The following is a 14869-nucleotide window of genomic DNA, read 5'->3' as shown; positions in this document are numbered from 1 at the left end:
CCTTAATAAAGGAAATAAGTAAATCCCTATCGTGTAAGTATAGCCTCACAAAGTCTATTCACCAACACCATTTTCTTCAATACGAACAAATCACTACAAATCTCCACAACCATCCCAGCTCCTTGTGAGGGTTTTCTTGAATCCAGGAGCAAATAGAGCTACTGTTTCAGGGTCAACCTGAACAGTCTCTAAGAGGGCAACACAACCTTCCTGCCACCCGGCCAGAAAGTTACAAGATTTGCACAGCAGACCTGCCATGCTACAGACTTCTGTGCGTATCACTTAGCAGCATTAAAGCGGATAATGTGCCTGGGCTGAACAGACAGAGCCTTTACCTGAGTTGTTTGATGGACACTTTTTTTATTTGCTCCAAGCAGCCTGGACAGGAAACCCCAAAATCCTAGAACAATAAATCTTTTGATTATTTTTTTTAATTTGAGAGTGAAATAAAAATGTTTAGGCAGCCAGGGCTATGCGCTGGACTATATGTTTCCAGGCCTTCCCACACACCTCAAGCACACTGCTTTGAAGGGTAGATCCAACTTCTTACTTTAAAAGCACAGTCTCCCAGTGGCCTTGCGTTAAGGGCTGTGAAGAAGTTACACAATAAAGAGGTCACATGCTAGAATGCCAGAATGATGGGCACGTTATAAAAAACCTAAACTGACAACAAGATAGAAAGCATAAGGAGCATTACCACCTGGTAACTTCACACTAGAGGTGGACTTGATTCCTTTCATTTGCTAAAAGTAGTCACACAGACCTAGAGCCACAAAGAGGTGTAAGCATTGCAATACCTAATTTTAGGCACCCTGCCACCCAGGGGAAGCCTCAGCCTAGGATTCCTAGGCACCCCAAATACAATACATAAGGAGAGTTACGTGCTTAAGAAAGGGATCCTCAGAAGATTGCAGATTGAGCAGGAAGCTGTCTAAGATAACCAGTAGCTGACAAGGAGAGGGGTGGGGCCAAAGCCTCATTCGTCAAAGGGAAGTAGGCACCAAACTCTGGGCTGGAGGGCCTTGAACTGGAATTTCTCATATCCCAGCAGAGTACCTGACTACCAGGCTATTGGGTGTTCTTAGCAGGGGGGAAGGTGTCTTTCTGGCCCCTCTCAATTACTCATTGAAGCTGTTCCAGTGTGAAGAAATAATTTTTGGTGTAGGGTCTTGAACCCAGTTCTCCCATATCCAAGGGGAGTGCTCTAGCTCTGGCCTATTGAGTATTCGGTGGATATTTATGCATACATACATGCACAAGCCCCAAAACGTTGTGAGCTAATCACCCCCAACCATCTTTTGTGGGGGCTAAACACGCTTTGAACACGCCTGCCAGGTTGGACCATGCAGGTGAGGGAATACCTAGTTTGAGAATCCCACCAGGGCTTAGGTATGAGCCAGAGCACCAAGCAACTCAGCAGCATCAGGACTCAAGTCAGCTGTGCACATGCCCACCAATGGAAACTTCCTTTGGCGACATGTAGAATATGTACTTGGGCAGCCCCCCAGCACTGGTTTAAGTAGCAGTGTAGATGGTGAGGTGAGTAGAGTACAGACACACCTGAAGGCTGTGGGTATGAACCCGAGTACATACCTTACATGGCTCTCTACTAGCCCAAGCCAGGCTCTCCCATCTACATTGCTATTTTTAGTACATATTTTAATACAATTTTTAATATTTTTAGAGATTACCCTGCTGCTTCCCTGCTGCTAGAGCCTTCCCCCGCTGCAGGGAAAGAGTCGGGCATCAGGGAAAGGCTCCGGCAGTGGGGATACAGTGGGGAAATGCTCCCTCCTGTCCTGCCAGAGCTTTTCACTGACACGTGTAGCTACACACAGCACTGGGGACACAGTGTGTTTTCCAGCGTGGCGTGTAACTACGCAGCCCTTCCATACCACACAAAGTGGTGTGTAGTGTAGAGGTAGCCTTAGGCTCCATCGGAATTTAGAGGCCTACAGCGTTAGGCAGAGTTAGGCAGTGGCTGAGAGGTGGCTTTGAGGATCTGAGTGGCAAAAGTGCATTTCAGCTGCATTAAGTGGCAATGAGGCACCTAAGTCCCTTTGTGGATCTAACCTCTAGCTTTCCTCTAGCTTTCTCTATGACTGATCCAGCATCTCAGCACATCAGAGAGAGATGCCACTACACAAATCAGGAACACGTGGTGACTCCACAGATGGGGAGGGCAGTGGCTGGTGGCGAATGCCTGACTGGAGTAGTTGAGACCCTGGGGAACTGCCCAAGGAAGAGGTCACGATGATTTCAGTGGGAATTTTGGATGATCAGCACCTCTGAAAATTAGGCCAAAAAGGCTCAGATCTAAAAGGTCAGCACCATAAAGCTACTGTGAGTGGTGGGTGCTCAGCACCTTACAGGACCTGTCCCTAATACAGTAGCTAGCAGGTAAACAAGGCTTCAGCATAACTTTAGGTTTATCATACGGCACAACATGATAAAGAATAGGGACTTTGTTACTTCATTTCATTTTTAAATGATGTATATCACAGTCAGAGTTTAAGACCAAAAGGGACCACCAGATCATCCAGCCTGACTGCCTGTATATCACAGGTCACCCGTACCACTCAGCCACCCGCACATTAAACCCAACAGTCAGAATTAGACCAAAGTATCACAGCCCTGTGTGTGTCTGGTAAATACATAAAAAGTAATTTCAGAAGCAATTGCTACATTTGCAAGAGGAAATGTTGCCTAAAGATTTATGATCACCCATCTCAATTATTTCATGGAGGTTTATTTAAGCTTAGGCAGCATTTGGTATAATGTATGGGCTAGACCTTGCTCCCACGGAAACCAGTGGGAGTGTTGCTGTTAGCTACTGTGAGAACATGAGCAGATCCTATTCATTTTATTTCCTGTACTTTTCTCACCCAGATACACAGGAGTGCTAATGGCAGAATAAAACCAGGTGAAATGTAATGCACATCCGAATGATTTCAGAAGCACAGACTAAGATGTAGGGATAGCAGGACAGCACTGGGAAGATCTGGGAGCCAAGTTACACAAAATGTGATTTGTAAAGGTCATAAACAAGCCAGAACACCTTGATATTTAAACAAACATCTTCGATCTTATGAAAGGATTTCTGAATGGGATTGAAGCTCATCAAAGCACCAAGCTGGCTCCTAGTAACTGTGAGAAAATCACCTTCAGTCTAATTCTCCTGAAAGAAGCAAATGGGATGAGGGAATGGACAGAACTCTCCTTCCTGAGCCCCATGTTGGACATGGCTATCTACAGCCCAGGAGAGTTGCACAAGGTAAATACACTTCCCAATGTGAAGTCCACAGGAATTGTTGGTGGTGCGAGACTGATTGGAGAAACCAGAGCCATTCTGACATCTCCTGATTGTGAGCTTTGGGTTGGTGTGTGGCAGTCCAGATCAGTTCAATAGACAGTCTGATAATATTGTATTATAAAGATTATTAAGTATGAGGTTTAGGCTTGTGAAACCACAAAGGGGTTTATAAACTGTAACCCTGAGTTTGGAATTGTGATTCTTCCCTGCCGATGGAACTTGTGACGCTGCACTTGTGAGATAATTATCCAGCCACTCTCTAACATTAGTTTTATTTTCTTAAAATAATGTATTGATTAATTGAAAATCATAACAGTGATAGGGTCTAACAGTATGGCCTTGAGGCAGGTATAGTGCATGCAATTTGCTATGCAAACTTCTACAAATCGCTCTGCCGAAACTCCCTCAGTCCTGATCTGCATCCCTATTACAATCCTGGGACATCTTCAGCAGCTCAGTTGTATAAATTATGTGGAGTTTTTGCAATGTGTGCAGATGTTTATTAGAATTTTTGATGAGAGACCACCAAATTTATGTTCCCTTGTGACCTAGTCTAGTGTTGAATGCAGCTCTCCAAAGGTAAGGTGAGCTGCTGGTGCACTAATTCACTGAGCACCAAGGCCTCAATATTGGGACCACGTCCACAGAAATGTGCTGATTATTAATATAACTTGTATCAGTACCTAACCAGTTTGTAAGCTATTCTTCAGAAACCGTAAATCCGTTATTTTAAGGCTGGTTGGCAGTAACTTCTTTCCAAGCTATGCCCAACAGCTTCCTGCCTGCTGGGGATGTCCATTTGACAACGCTCTAGGTGTTTCCTAAGTGCCCATCATGTAAGGCAGGGTCCCTTGTCAGTGTGGTGGGGAAACAGAGACAGGTTAGATGTCAACATGAAAGTAAATCTTAAGAAGACAAACTGTTAGTGGCTGGCCTGAAGTATTTGCTGGCCTCACTCTGGCCTACATTACAATCATAATTTACATTTACAAATATAAACATTTTAGATCTTACATTGTCTCTGAAGCAATCTTTGGACAACTACTTTGCATCTGTCACTGGGTCTTCTTCACACCATCTTCACAATATTGTCAGATCAATAGGGTTACTTAGCAAATGGCACATGGAGATATTAATTTTTCTAATCCTTTTGTCACTTCTCCGAATGATTTTGTAACTCATCATTTTCTAGTCTGCCAATCTACTCAGTTAAAATATTGTATTTGGTATGAATGCTGCTGATAGAGCTTTAACTGGACGTAGGTTTTCTGATCATGTTACAGTTTTAAAATATCTTTACTGGCTTCTAGTAACATTTCAGTTTAATTTTACAATAATAACACTTAGCATTTCTCTAGCCACTGTCACTATAGGGCCTTACAAACATTACCAGAAGAAGAAGAAGTATTTTCTACCCAAGGATCTCAAAGTGCTCTACCAATCAATTAGGTTCATATTATTATCTGTATTTTACAGAGGGTGAAACTGAGGTTCAAAGGCCTTGTCTACACTGGCATTTTTTTCTGAAAAATATCCCAGTGTTGCTAACAATGTTCAGTGCATCACTATTAGTGATAGTAGTTGTGGAAGCCCTCGTGTAGATATGGTATGGGAGAATGCCAATATTTTTAACATTGTGTTGTGTAGACCAGCTCTAAGCAGGGTTAGATGACGAGGTGCTTTAAAAGAGAAGGGCTGCCTGGAGTCCTGTTTACACTATGATTCCCGTTGTTGTTGCTGCCAGTGGAGATGTACCATTTTTAGCAAAGGTGGAAGTGTTTGTTGGTTCATTCGTTCATTTAAAAGGCTAATGTGGTTCAACCGAAAAGATTAAATGAAAGCTGGGAACACCATGGACCCTGACTAGCAAATTCTCATCATTTCATCTCTGCTTCTACTATTTAATATTAAATGCTTCCCTCTCCCCTGCTACAAACCATACAATATCATTAAAAGTGTTTGCACAACATGTTTGAGCACTAATATTTGGTCACAAACTAATAAAATTCCATCGCTAGGTACTGAGAAACCCAGCCCTTCTGGGAAACTATGATAATCTAGGAAGCCTTTTTTATAGTATACTAATACTTAAAGGAAGTATTTTTTCACACAACTCACAGTCAACCTGTGGAAGTCCTTGCCAGAGGATGTTGTGAAGGCCAAGACTATAACTTGTTCAAAAAAGAACTAGATAAGTTCATGGAGGATAAGTCCATCAATGGCTATTAGTAACTGATGATTACCTGTTCTGTTCATTCCCTCTGGGGCACCTGGCATTGGCCACTGTCGGAAGGCAGGATACTGGGCTAGATGGACCTTTGGTCTGACCCAGTGTGGCCATTCTTATGTTCTTATAGTAGAAAACTCCCACCAATGTAACTAAAAAATTGATTTAGTTACACCAGCATAAACCCCTGCTATAGATGCACTTAAACTGGTTTACATTGCACTTAAACTGATTTAGCTTAAAGCATAAATTGGTTGAAGTGCTTTTTGAACCAGTTTCAGTACATGTACATTAGTGGTTTGCCCTGGTGTAATTACATTGATTTTAATGGGTTTAGTTACACCAGCACATTTTATAATATAGACCAGGACTCAGAGAGAGAGAGAGATTTAAAAAGCATGTTGGTCCTTGAGGGCCCAAGACTGCAAACCTTGTTTCATGCAAGAAATCCATTGACTTCAATAGGAATACTTCACTTGTGTGAGTAATTCTTACTCATGTGAAGAGGGGTTTGCAGGATCAGGCCCTACTGCAATAGAAATGTTATTTTCTGGAGGTACCAGACTTAGAATTGTAGAATCATAGAAACGTAGGGCTCGAAGGAACCTCAAGAGGTCATCTAACCCATCCCCTGCACTGAGCCAGGGTCTCTCGATCTCTCTCTTGCTTTTCCATCTGAAAAAAGCATCAGTTTTCTGTAAAGACAGATATAGATAGACCAGGACACCTCTGCCTTAGGGAGACTAGCTAAGCTGATATTTGATATAAGAGCTCAGCCTGAAGTGGGAGGAGGGAGACATGATGGATGGTTAGTAGGAAGTTACTTGACTTGTGCCTGTAATAGAAGCTCTTTAGATTTTCCCTGAGATCTCGTCACAGACGAGAATGTCCTTTGAATTCCCACCTTTTCCCACTTCCTGCAGATGGAATAATTTTGGATAGTTTTGGATATTCAAAATAAGTAACAAAGAAAGCAAGACATTGTTTGACATGCTGTCTCCTTTCTAAGACTCTGCTGTCTTGGAAACAATTCCTAGATATTTTCATATTATTCCATTACCTGCAGTCTTAGTTCAGTGTGAACAATCCACCTCCTTGCAGGAAGAGTTTAACAGGCATGACAGCGGAGCCCACCAATTCAATAAGATAGAGATTACTGTAGAGATAAACCCTTCTCACTCACTCGCTCTTTTCTCAAGAATGAAAGGTCAAGGTTGGATGAACTTGAGCAACACAAACCTAGTCTGAGCTCCCACACTGAACTCCTGGTTCCCATCTAGACAGCTCCATCTCCTTTTCTCTACAATGTCACCTTCTGACAGCAATAGCATCCACTCTGTGGGCACAGCGCAGGGGGAGCATACATGTCCTGGAGGTTACATTTTCATTATTTCCTCAAATTATCAAATACAGTACAGACTATCATAGTCTCAGCCACTTCTGCTCAACTACACATTTAGAGCTTTCTATCTAACACTTAATTCTAAGACAGCATTTGAGATCTGCAGATCACAAAGGGGGGTAGATTTCATACACCCCATTTTACAGATGGGCAAGCTGAAGCACAGAACGTAAACTTGACCTGTATAATGTTCTCCACCAAGTGAGTGGCAGAATTAAGAATGGTACTGAAGTTTCCCAACTCCTTTTCCTCTGCCTGGGTTGCCTCACCACACTCTATCAGATAGGTCTTAACCAAAACTCAACTCTAAACAATCAAAGCTGGAACCATATTTTGCAGCTTAGGCCCATGGAGGCTACGTCCATCAATGGCTATTAGCCAAGATGGTCAGGGATGCAACCCCATGCTTTGAGTGTCCCTAAGAATCTGACTGCCGGATGGTGGGACTGGATGACAAAGAATGGATCACATGATAATTGCCCTGGTCTGTTCATTCCCTCTGATGTATCTGGCATTGGCCACTGTCGGAAGACAGGATACTGGGCTAGATGGACCATTGGTCTGACCCAGTATGGCTGTTCTTATGTTATTATTTCTAACCTATGTACAAATATACATGTCTTGTGTATATTACATTATACATAGATGTATATACATGAATAGGAATGTATGTAATAACGTATATACATTACAATAACAAATAAATGGTGATTATATCTCTATGATCAATTGTGGAAGCATGTGGTAAACTGTATTTATTGTTGCAGGAATTACCAGCCCTTTGACTTTCTTACCTGCTTTCTGCCCACTAATCCCTCTTGGCCAGGATTACTTCCCAGTTCTAAACCTCTGAGCAGATTTAGACAGCCGCTGTTTGTTGTAGTTATTTTAGACATCCTTGCTTTCTCCTTTCCTCAAAGTCTGGAATTTCCCCCACAAAATTACATGATGCTAAAGTGCAAGATGGTCAGTATTCAGTCCAGGAGCACGTTTAAGATAAATAGCTCATGAACACTTAGGTCTAGGCATAAGAGCTTTATACCATTGGAAAGTACCTGGGAATTCCCCCCTTGCCAAGGGTGTAACGCTTTTCTCCCTAATCTCGGTAGGACACAAGTCATCACACCATAAAATTAGGACAGTGTAGTGGAGCTTTTTTTTAGATCTTTCTAAAATGCATTATTTTCTCTCCCTCTAAAGCCCCACAGTAACTAGGCTGCATGCCTTGACAGGAAGGAGGATATGAAATGCTGACCGAATTTGACAAAATGTAAAACTCTCAAACATTTCTCAAATGTTTTCTTCTGTAAAATATGTGGCATAAACAATATCCTGGAGGACTGTGTAGTATCAAGGTGTTACAGGCATTTGTTTAGGGAAATGTGCATATTTCACTGGTGGCTTCTCTGCTTGTAGTATGGCTATCTTAAACTCAAAGAGTAAAAACGCTTACCACGCCCCTGTGTTCTCGCTCGCTCTCTCTAATACCGATAATGGGCCTGTGTAGATCTCTAAAAGTACAACGTAGGCAACTGAGAGAAAAACTGTGCTTCAAAGGAAAATCCAGATTTCGAATGTACCCACAAAAACTTCAATCACAAATTTCTGTTGAGCAGATGAGCTCACTAAACTCTCCCCCCAGCCTGCTAATTTCACTCCATCACTAATGAAAGATACAGCTGTAAATGATGATGAATAAATTATACATAAAGGATGGAAAGATACAGTGATTGACACACTCAGGACGTTAGCGCTGATCATGTTTAGCCTACAAATACCTGGAAACCCAGAGATACCAGGGACGTGTGTTAATTGATTGTCTAAAACCGTTACTGGACTGGGCATTTCAGTGTCTGATTTAACCCAACAGCTAGTTTTCCCCATCTCTGACATGCGGATAATATTTACCCACTTCCCAGAGGCACAGAACGCTCCGACTCATGAATGTTTGCAGCGCAGCGCTGTGCCAAGTGCACATGGGAGTGCTCTAGACCAGGTCATTCGGGGCAGGTCAAGGCCAGGCCCCTACAGCAGTTAATCTGCAGCACTAGGGCCCAGAGTCATGGGGCGATATTGCTCCCCTCGGCCGCGAGCTCAGCTCTGGAGCCACTGCAAACCCTTGGCTGGGGGGTCCGGCTGCTGGGGCCGCAGTGTGAGCAGGGCCGGGGGCCGGGCAGCAAGAGAGGAGGAGGCTTGCAGGGCTTGGGAGGCTCGCGGATCCGGGTGTTGAGCTTCCCTCTGGCCGCCTGCAGCTGCTCTGCTCCCGGCAGGGTCTCACTCTCCACCCAGCCCAACGCCTGGCCCCGGGAGCGCAGCCAGCACCTACGTGTTAACCCGTCCAGCCCACTACAGCCCGCTCCGCCGCCCCCCAGGCCCCGAGGGAAGCCCCCGCCGGAGCCGTGCGGCGGCGCAGACAGAAGAGTCCTTTCAGCCAAGGCTGTGCATGTGCCGGAGCCCTGCTCAGAGCTGATTTCAGCGCCTGCCTCCTGCCAGGTGTGGGCAGGCTACGTTCTCCATTAGCTCCCAGCCCCGGGCAGCTCCCTGTGCCATTCCTCTGCGCTCTAGGGTAGCCCCGGGCTACCTTGGTCTGTCCTTCATCCGCCCCTCGCCCAGCCGCACGCAGCCGGCCCTGCACACGCACCCAGCGGCTCGGGCAATGCAAGGCAAACCCATAGCAGTACCGCGCACACACCCCGCCTGCCTGCTGCCCCGGCGCCCAGGCCCGCTCCCTGCGCCCGCGCCCCTGGCGCTTCGGCCGCGTGGCTGCAGGACAAGGCCAGTTCTGAGACCCAGCGGGCGTCCTGCTGCTCCGGGCTCGCCCCCAGCCGGCCTGCTCGGCCCAGCCATCCACCGGAGCTATGCGGGGTGGTGGGGATAAACTGCAGTGGAGATCCTGAGCCATCCCCCCGTTATGTGTCTAAGGCATGGGCTCCGGGCCCTGAGCGGAATTGGGGTTCGCTGCATGCCGGGTGTGTGTGTGTGTGTGTAACTGCTATGGCCACTGACTGGAGCAAGGGCGCATTTTTAAGGATTTATTGACAGTTGTGGGGCGTTTTTCCTTTCTAGGACTCTGCGCTGATCACGTAATTACAGAATAAACCAGTCCCTGGCTCCTCACCCAGTGCGCGCACATTCATGTAGGGCTCCATCCTCTACTCCTCACTCAGGAAAAACCGGCATTTGCCGCCGGATCTCTCTCTCTCTCTGTGTCACACACACTCACTTAGAAAGTCTCCACACAGCCCCTGCCATGCCGTGTGCATATTTCAGAACAACCCAGTTCACCCGCGAGGGGGGTTTAATCCAGAATGCCTTTCCATAACTTCGTGATTCGAATCCAGCTTCAGATTTGTGTAAACTGAGTCTCATAAAACAGCACATTAACTCTGACGACAAGATTCATTGCTATGGCATTAATAACTTGCATCTACTGGAGAGATCTTTATAAACCTAGAAGATTTATCCAAGTCATTCTCCCCCTCCACAGGGCACATCCGGGCAGCAGATATTGCCCTTCACTTCAGGAGAAGGTGGGGCTCTGTCCAGCTTGGGATCTCAGGTCTCATTGCTGTTGAATACACTCTAATACGAGGCCTTGGGCATGGCCGGGAAGTCCCAATACTCGGTGGTTTGTTTAACCGAAAGGGAGATGTGTGAATGTGAAAAGGGTTGGCTCCCCGGTGCACGTGGTTTTGTGCGGAATGGCTTTTGTAAGATTCACCGAGAGAGTCGCAAAAAAGGAGCTTCCAAACAAGAATGAAAATGAGACGCAGCGTGAGGCAGCAACACCAGCATTAGCTTCGTTTCTTTAGGGAAGGGGATAGGGGTCCCAGAACACGAAATTCACAAGCAATCCTGACAACATACAGTCATCCACCTCTCTCGGGCAGATCTCCGGGGAGAGGCGTTAACACCTCAGCTATTCCACATTAAACCCAAACCCCGGTCGCCTTGATAACAAAGAGAAAAATATGGAATTGAAGTATCAAACGAGTCCCAGCTACGCCCGGGTTCCATTAAATATTAGTCTATACAGACAGACACCGCAAGATGTTAGCATGAAGTACTATTAATTATTGGTTATTAAGTATTGATTACTTATTATTTATAATATTCATGCTCGACCTAATTATCGTGATTTTAAAACCTCTCGAGATCCAATTTTGTTTCTTTAATTTCAATTTAATAAAAATAAAAATAAACCCTGGTAGATAACGGAAAACTTTTAACAAAAATTGGCTTGAAAATATGGAATTTATGGGAAGTAATAATAATAAATCCATTGTCAACGTACAACATTGTTGATTATTTGCTGTAATATTTGATGCAGGGACTTTGAGTTTGGGGTATTATCTTTTTTATTTAACTTCTAATGCACCTTTTGAGATTTATTAAGATTTAAATACTTTAGCTTCAAAGTTTGCATTTAATTGGTAATATTTTTTTTGTAAATAAGCATGGTATATGCTATACATGTATATGTAGATAGATAGAGATATTTCTATCTATAACAGCTAATCTATTTTCACCAGCAGCAAAGGAAAACTACAGTAGATTTGGACTGAATGGATTTAATGAAGTGACTGTGCAAATTGCACTCTCGGATTTTTTTAAAATGTATACTAGCACCCTAAAAATGATTTTAAAATCTGGTCTTGATTTGCTGTGCTTTATGAAAATACTTTGCTTTCCAATATTTCAGACGTTAGCAGCCGTGTTTACCCGCTTTCCAGTCTGGCTCTTTGGGGCGTCTCACTTTATTCCAAATTCATGCAGAAATGGACAAGTTAAACAGTCTTATGTTTTGTGTGTAGCCTCCAATAAAGGGTATTAATTGGAAATTAAAATAACGAAAAACGGGATAACACGCAGATGTGCCAGATTACTGGAGAAGGGATTTGATTGATTGATTGATTGATTGATTGATTGATTGATTGATTGATTGATTTTCCTGAGGAATAATTTGTAAACTTGATTTACTTTTTTTTTTTTTTTTTTTTTTTTATTCTTGTCTCCACTTTTTCTCATTGCTAGGGAGCATTTTCTTCAGGGAATTCCCTAATCATAAAATTTTAGGCAGGTCTCTTTGAGTTTCAGAGGAAGAAGAAATTTATGTTGTTGCAATTCAGATTACTATTATTAATAATAAAAATAACAATTCCTTGAGAGCTGGAGGGAGGGGGAAAGGGTCTCTAGAATTTTCAGTATTTTCCCACCTTCCTTTTTTTAAAATCCTTTTTTACAATTGTAAAATTTTGACCAGTACCTTTTTTTGAGAAAAGCGATCTTTATGTAATCATTTAAAATTGTACAAAAAAATAAGTATTTGAGTCCCAAAGTATCGTGGGTTCAAGTGAGTACGGGAGGCAGTGATTTTTTTCAGCGATTAACAGAAAACTCTACCTTTTTCCCCCAGACACAAAAAAGTGATTTGGAAATTATATAGAATTCCCTTTCGCCCCTAATCATAATAATCATAATAAAAATTGCTGTAATTCGCATTTTAAGAGATTGTGTAGCCGCAAAAAGCCGAAGGCAACTAACCTAGCAAGACGGTTGTTCATCTGGTGAAAAGGAATAATTTTCACCCAGTGTCTATTTTCTTTCCCCCCGTAGCTCTAGCCGTAGCATTGATCTGTACTTCTGTATTCCCTGAGTACATTTACAGACAGGGACTTCTATGGAATACATTTGCTTTTTAAAATGGAGATTAGGCATGAGTAAAATCACCAAGGGACAATAGTTTAATTTTTTTACTCAGGCAAATCTCTTAATTAAGTCAAGATTTTAATTTTTTAAACTAGTGAAAACTGAGTAAGAGAATCCAGCCTGTTCTTTCAGACAATCCACAGCAGGAATCCGAGCTGGGGCCAACCGGCCTGTCTTGTACCTTTTGTGTTGTTAACCCCGGGGGTTGTTTTCCATATATTACGCAGTATCTGTCATTGAATGCACGTAGACAGTATTGAATCTATTAGTGTAATTAATATTTTCTTTAAATTACGCCGTATTTTAATGTATTTCATTTCGTTCCCTTTCCCTTTCTACCAGAAAGGCTGGAATCGAGGAGGGCCAGGCCCAGGGCGCAAGCGGGGAGATCATTACAACGGGCCGGCTGGCCGGGAGCAGAGCTCCCCACTGAAAGTAACGGCGAGCCCCGCGCAAAGGGGGACGGGCCCGTATGGCCCGGGGCTGTCGGTCTGAGCCATGGGCTGGCTGCTGCGCGCCTGTCCCTACAGCGCTGGAGCCTCTCTGCAGCACAGAGCGCTAGCGGGGCACGAGCGCCAGATCCCTCCGGGGCCCGATCCTGCCGCCTCCACACTCAATGGCACTTTGCCCGTTGGCCTCCCCGGGGTCAGGATTAGGCCCCAGCCCTCTGGTAAGGCTCAGGGCGGGCGCGCGGCGCTCGCTGCTTTGCTGCACAGGGCATTTTACCCACGCCTGCTGCTCCCTGCGTTGCTGTGCTGCTTTCACTGGCCAGCCCCAGCATGGGCGTTTCTCGCAATCCCTGCTCAGTCAGCCCGGCTGGAGCTTTCGCCTCCTGCCAACAGCTGTTCGCCTCGGACTGGGCACTTTTGTTTTCCTAGCGCGCTCGCAGGAGCAAAGTGTCTGCAAAAGCCGGGGGAGGAGGGTTTACAGGCGAGGCAGATCACGGAGCGTGCTTGGGAGTGCGGAACCGGGGGAACCTACTCGCCCCACAGGATTAACCCCCCACACTCCAGTACACCGTGGCCCGCTCAGAAATGGCACTAGTTGCTTAGCGGCGCAGGAAATCGCTCAGCGCCCTGCAAAGCGGCCGAGCAAAGAAAGGCGTGTGTCCGAGCAGTGCCCAGCGCGCTAGAGAGAGCAGGGGGAGAAGCAGCGGAGCCGGGCCCCGCCTGGGGGCTGTCAGAGCCAGAGAAAGTGAGTCTCGGCTGGGTGGGAGACATTCCCCCCTGGCTCCCCTCTACGCAAACCAGCCTGCAGGAGACTGGGCTGTGCAAGGCTCTACCGCCCGGCTAAGGGGCCCGCGGCTGCTCCGGGCCGCGTACAGGCGGCTGCGAGTGGCTCTTTAGCTAACGGGAGGGAAGCGGGGTGGGGATAGAAAAGGCGGGTCACTAACCGGGGTTGAGGTCCAGGCACTGGGTCGGGTCTTCGTTCTCCCCTAGCTGGCCATTGGGGCTGAGGCTCTCCATGGACAAATCCAACCCCTTGTCCTCCCAGTCTCGCAGTTTCCGCTTTTTATTTGTCCCAATCAAGGCTTCTACCGAGAAAGCGTGAGCCCGGGAGCTGAGGGCTACTGCAGATCTTCTCCGCTCACTCATCTTAGCCCCCAGCCCGGAGCCGCGCCAGAGGAACAACCAGGGGCTCGGAAGGCAGAGCTTGGGGAGCAGAGGCAAAGCCCGACGCCTCTCTCCCCACCAGCCCCTCCCCAGCTGCGCCTCCAGAAGAGCCCTGAGTCCTCTGTAGGCTCTACATGAGGCAGGGCCGGGCGAGAGTGGGCAGCCCAGGTCCTCAGCACTTGCTCAGAGGGATTGCAGGCTGGATTTCATCTTTTTTTCCCCTCTCCTTTCCCTTCTGCCTCCCTCTGATTGATACAAACTTCTGGGAATTTTTTTTCCAAAGAGTTAGGCAGGCTGCTTGCGCCTGTCAAAAAAAAAAAAAAAGTCCCTGGCCAATAGGAGGAAGGGAAGGAGAGAAACCCAAAAGCTGCAACCCAATGAGGAGGGGAGGGAGACTCAGGCTTGAGCGCTAGGAATTTGGCCTGGTGGGTCCTGGAGCCCTGGAGGAGAATTAACTCTATAAAGAATGGAGACGTGCAGGAAAAAATCTAGCTATAAATGCAGCGAGGTAACAACTCCAACGCTTATCTAATCCCCTGCGCACCCCGAGTTTTTAGTGACTTCTGGCCACTAAAGTACCAAACATAGTATTTGAAAGGGCCTTA

The 14869-nt window shown here is 45.6% G+C and overlaps 1 protein-coding gene across 1 annotated transcript in view; it reads right to left on the bottom strand.

Annotated features, from left to right (window-relative positions):
* TBX15 (T-box transcription factor 15) overlaps positions 1 to 14246 on the bottom strand; it is a 139855-nt gene extending 125609 nt beyond the window's left edge. Inside the window, exon 1 of the mRNA XM_065417459.1 lies at positions 14045 to 14246. Coding sequence (XP_065273531.1) covers positions 14045 to 14246 — 202 coding nt within the window. The remainder of the gene's footprint in view (positions 1 to 14044) is intronic.
* Positions 14247 to 14869: the final 623 nt, after the last annotated feature.

This window comes from Emys orbicularis, chromosome 1, assembly GCF_028017835.1.
Source record: "Emys orbicularis isolate rEmyOrb1 chromosome 1, rEmyOrb1.hap1, whole genome shotgun sequence".
NCBI lineage: Eukaryota > Metazoa > Chordata > Testudines > Emydidae > Emys > Emys orbicularis.
Note: the sequence above shows the minus strand (reverse complement) of the source record. Positions and strands in the feature narration are given on the sequence as shown.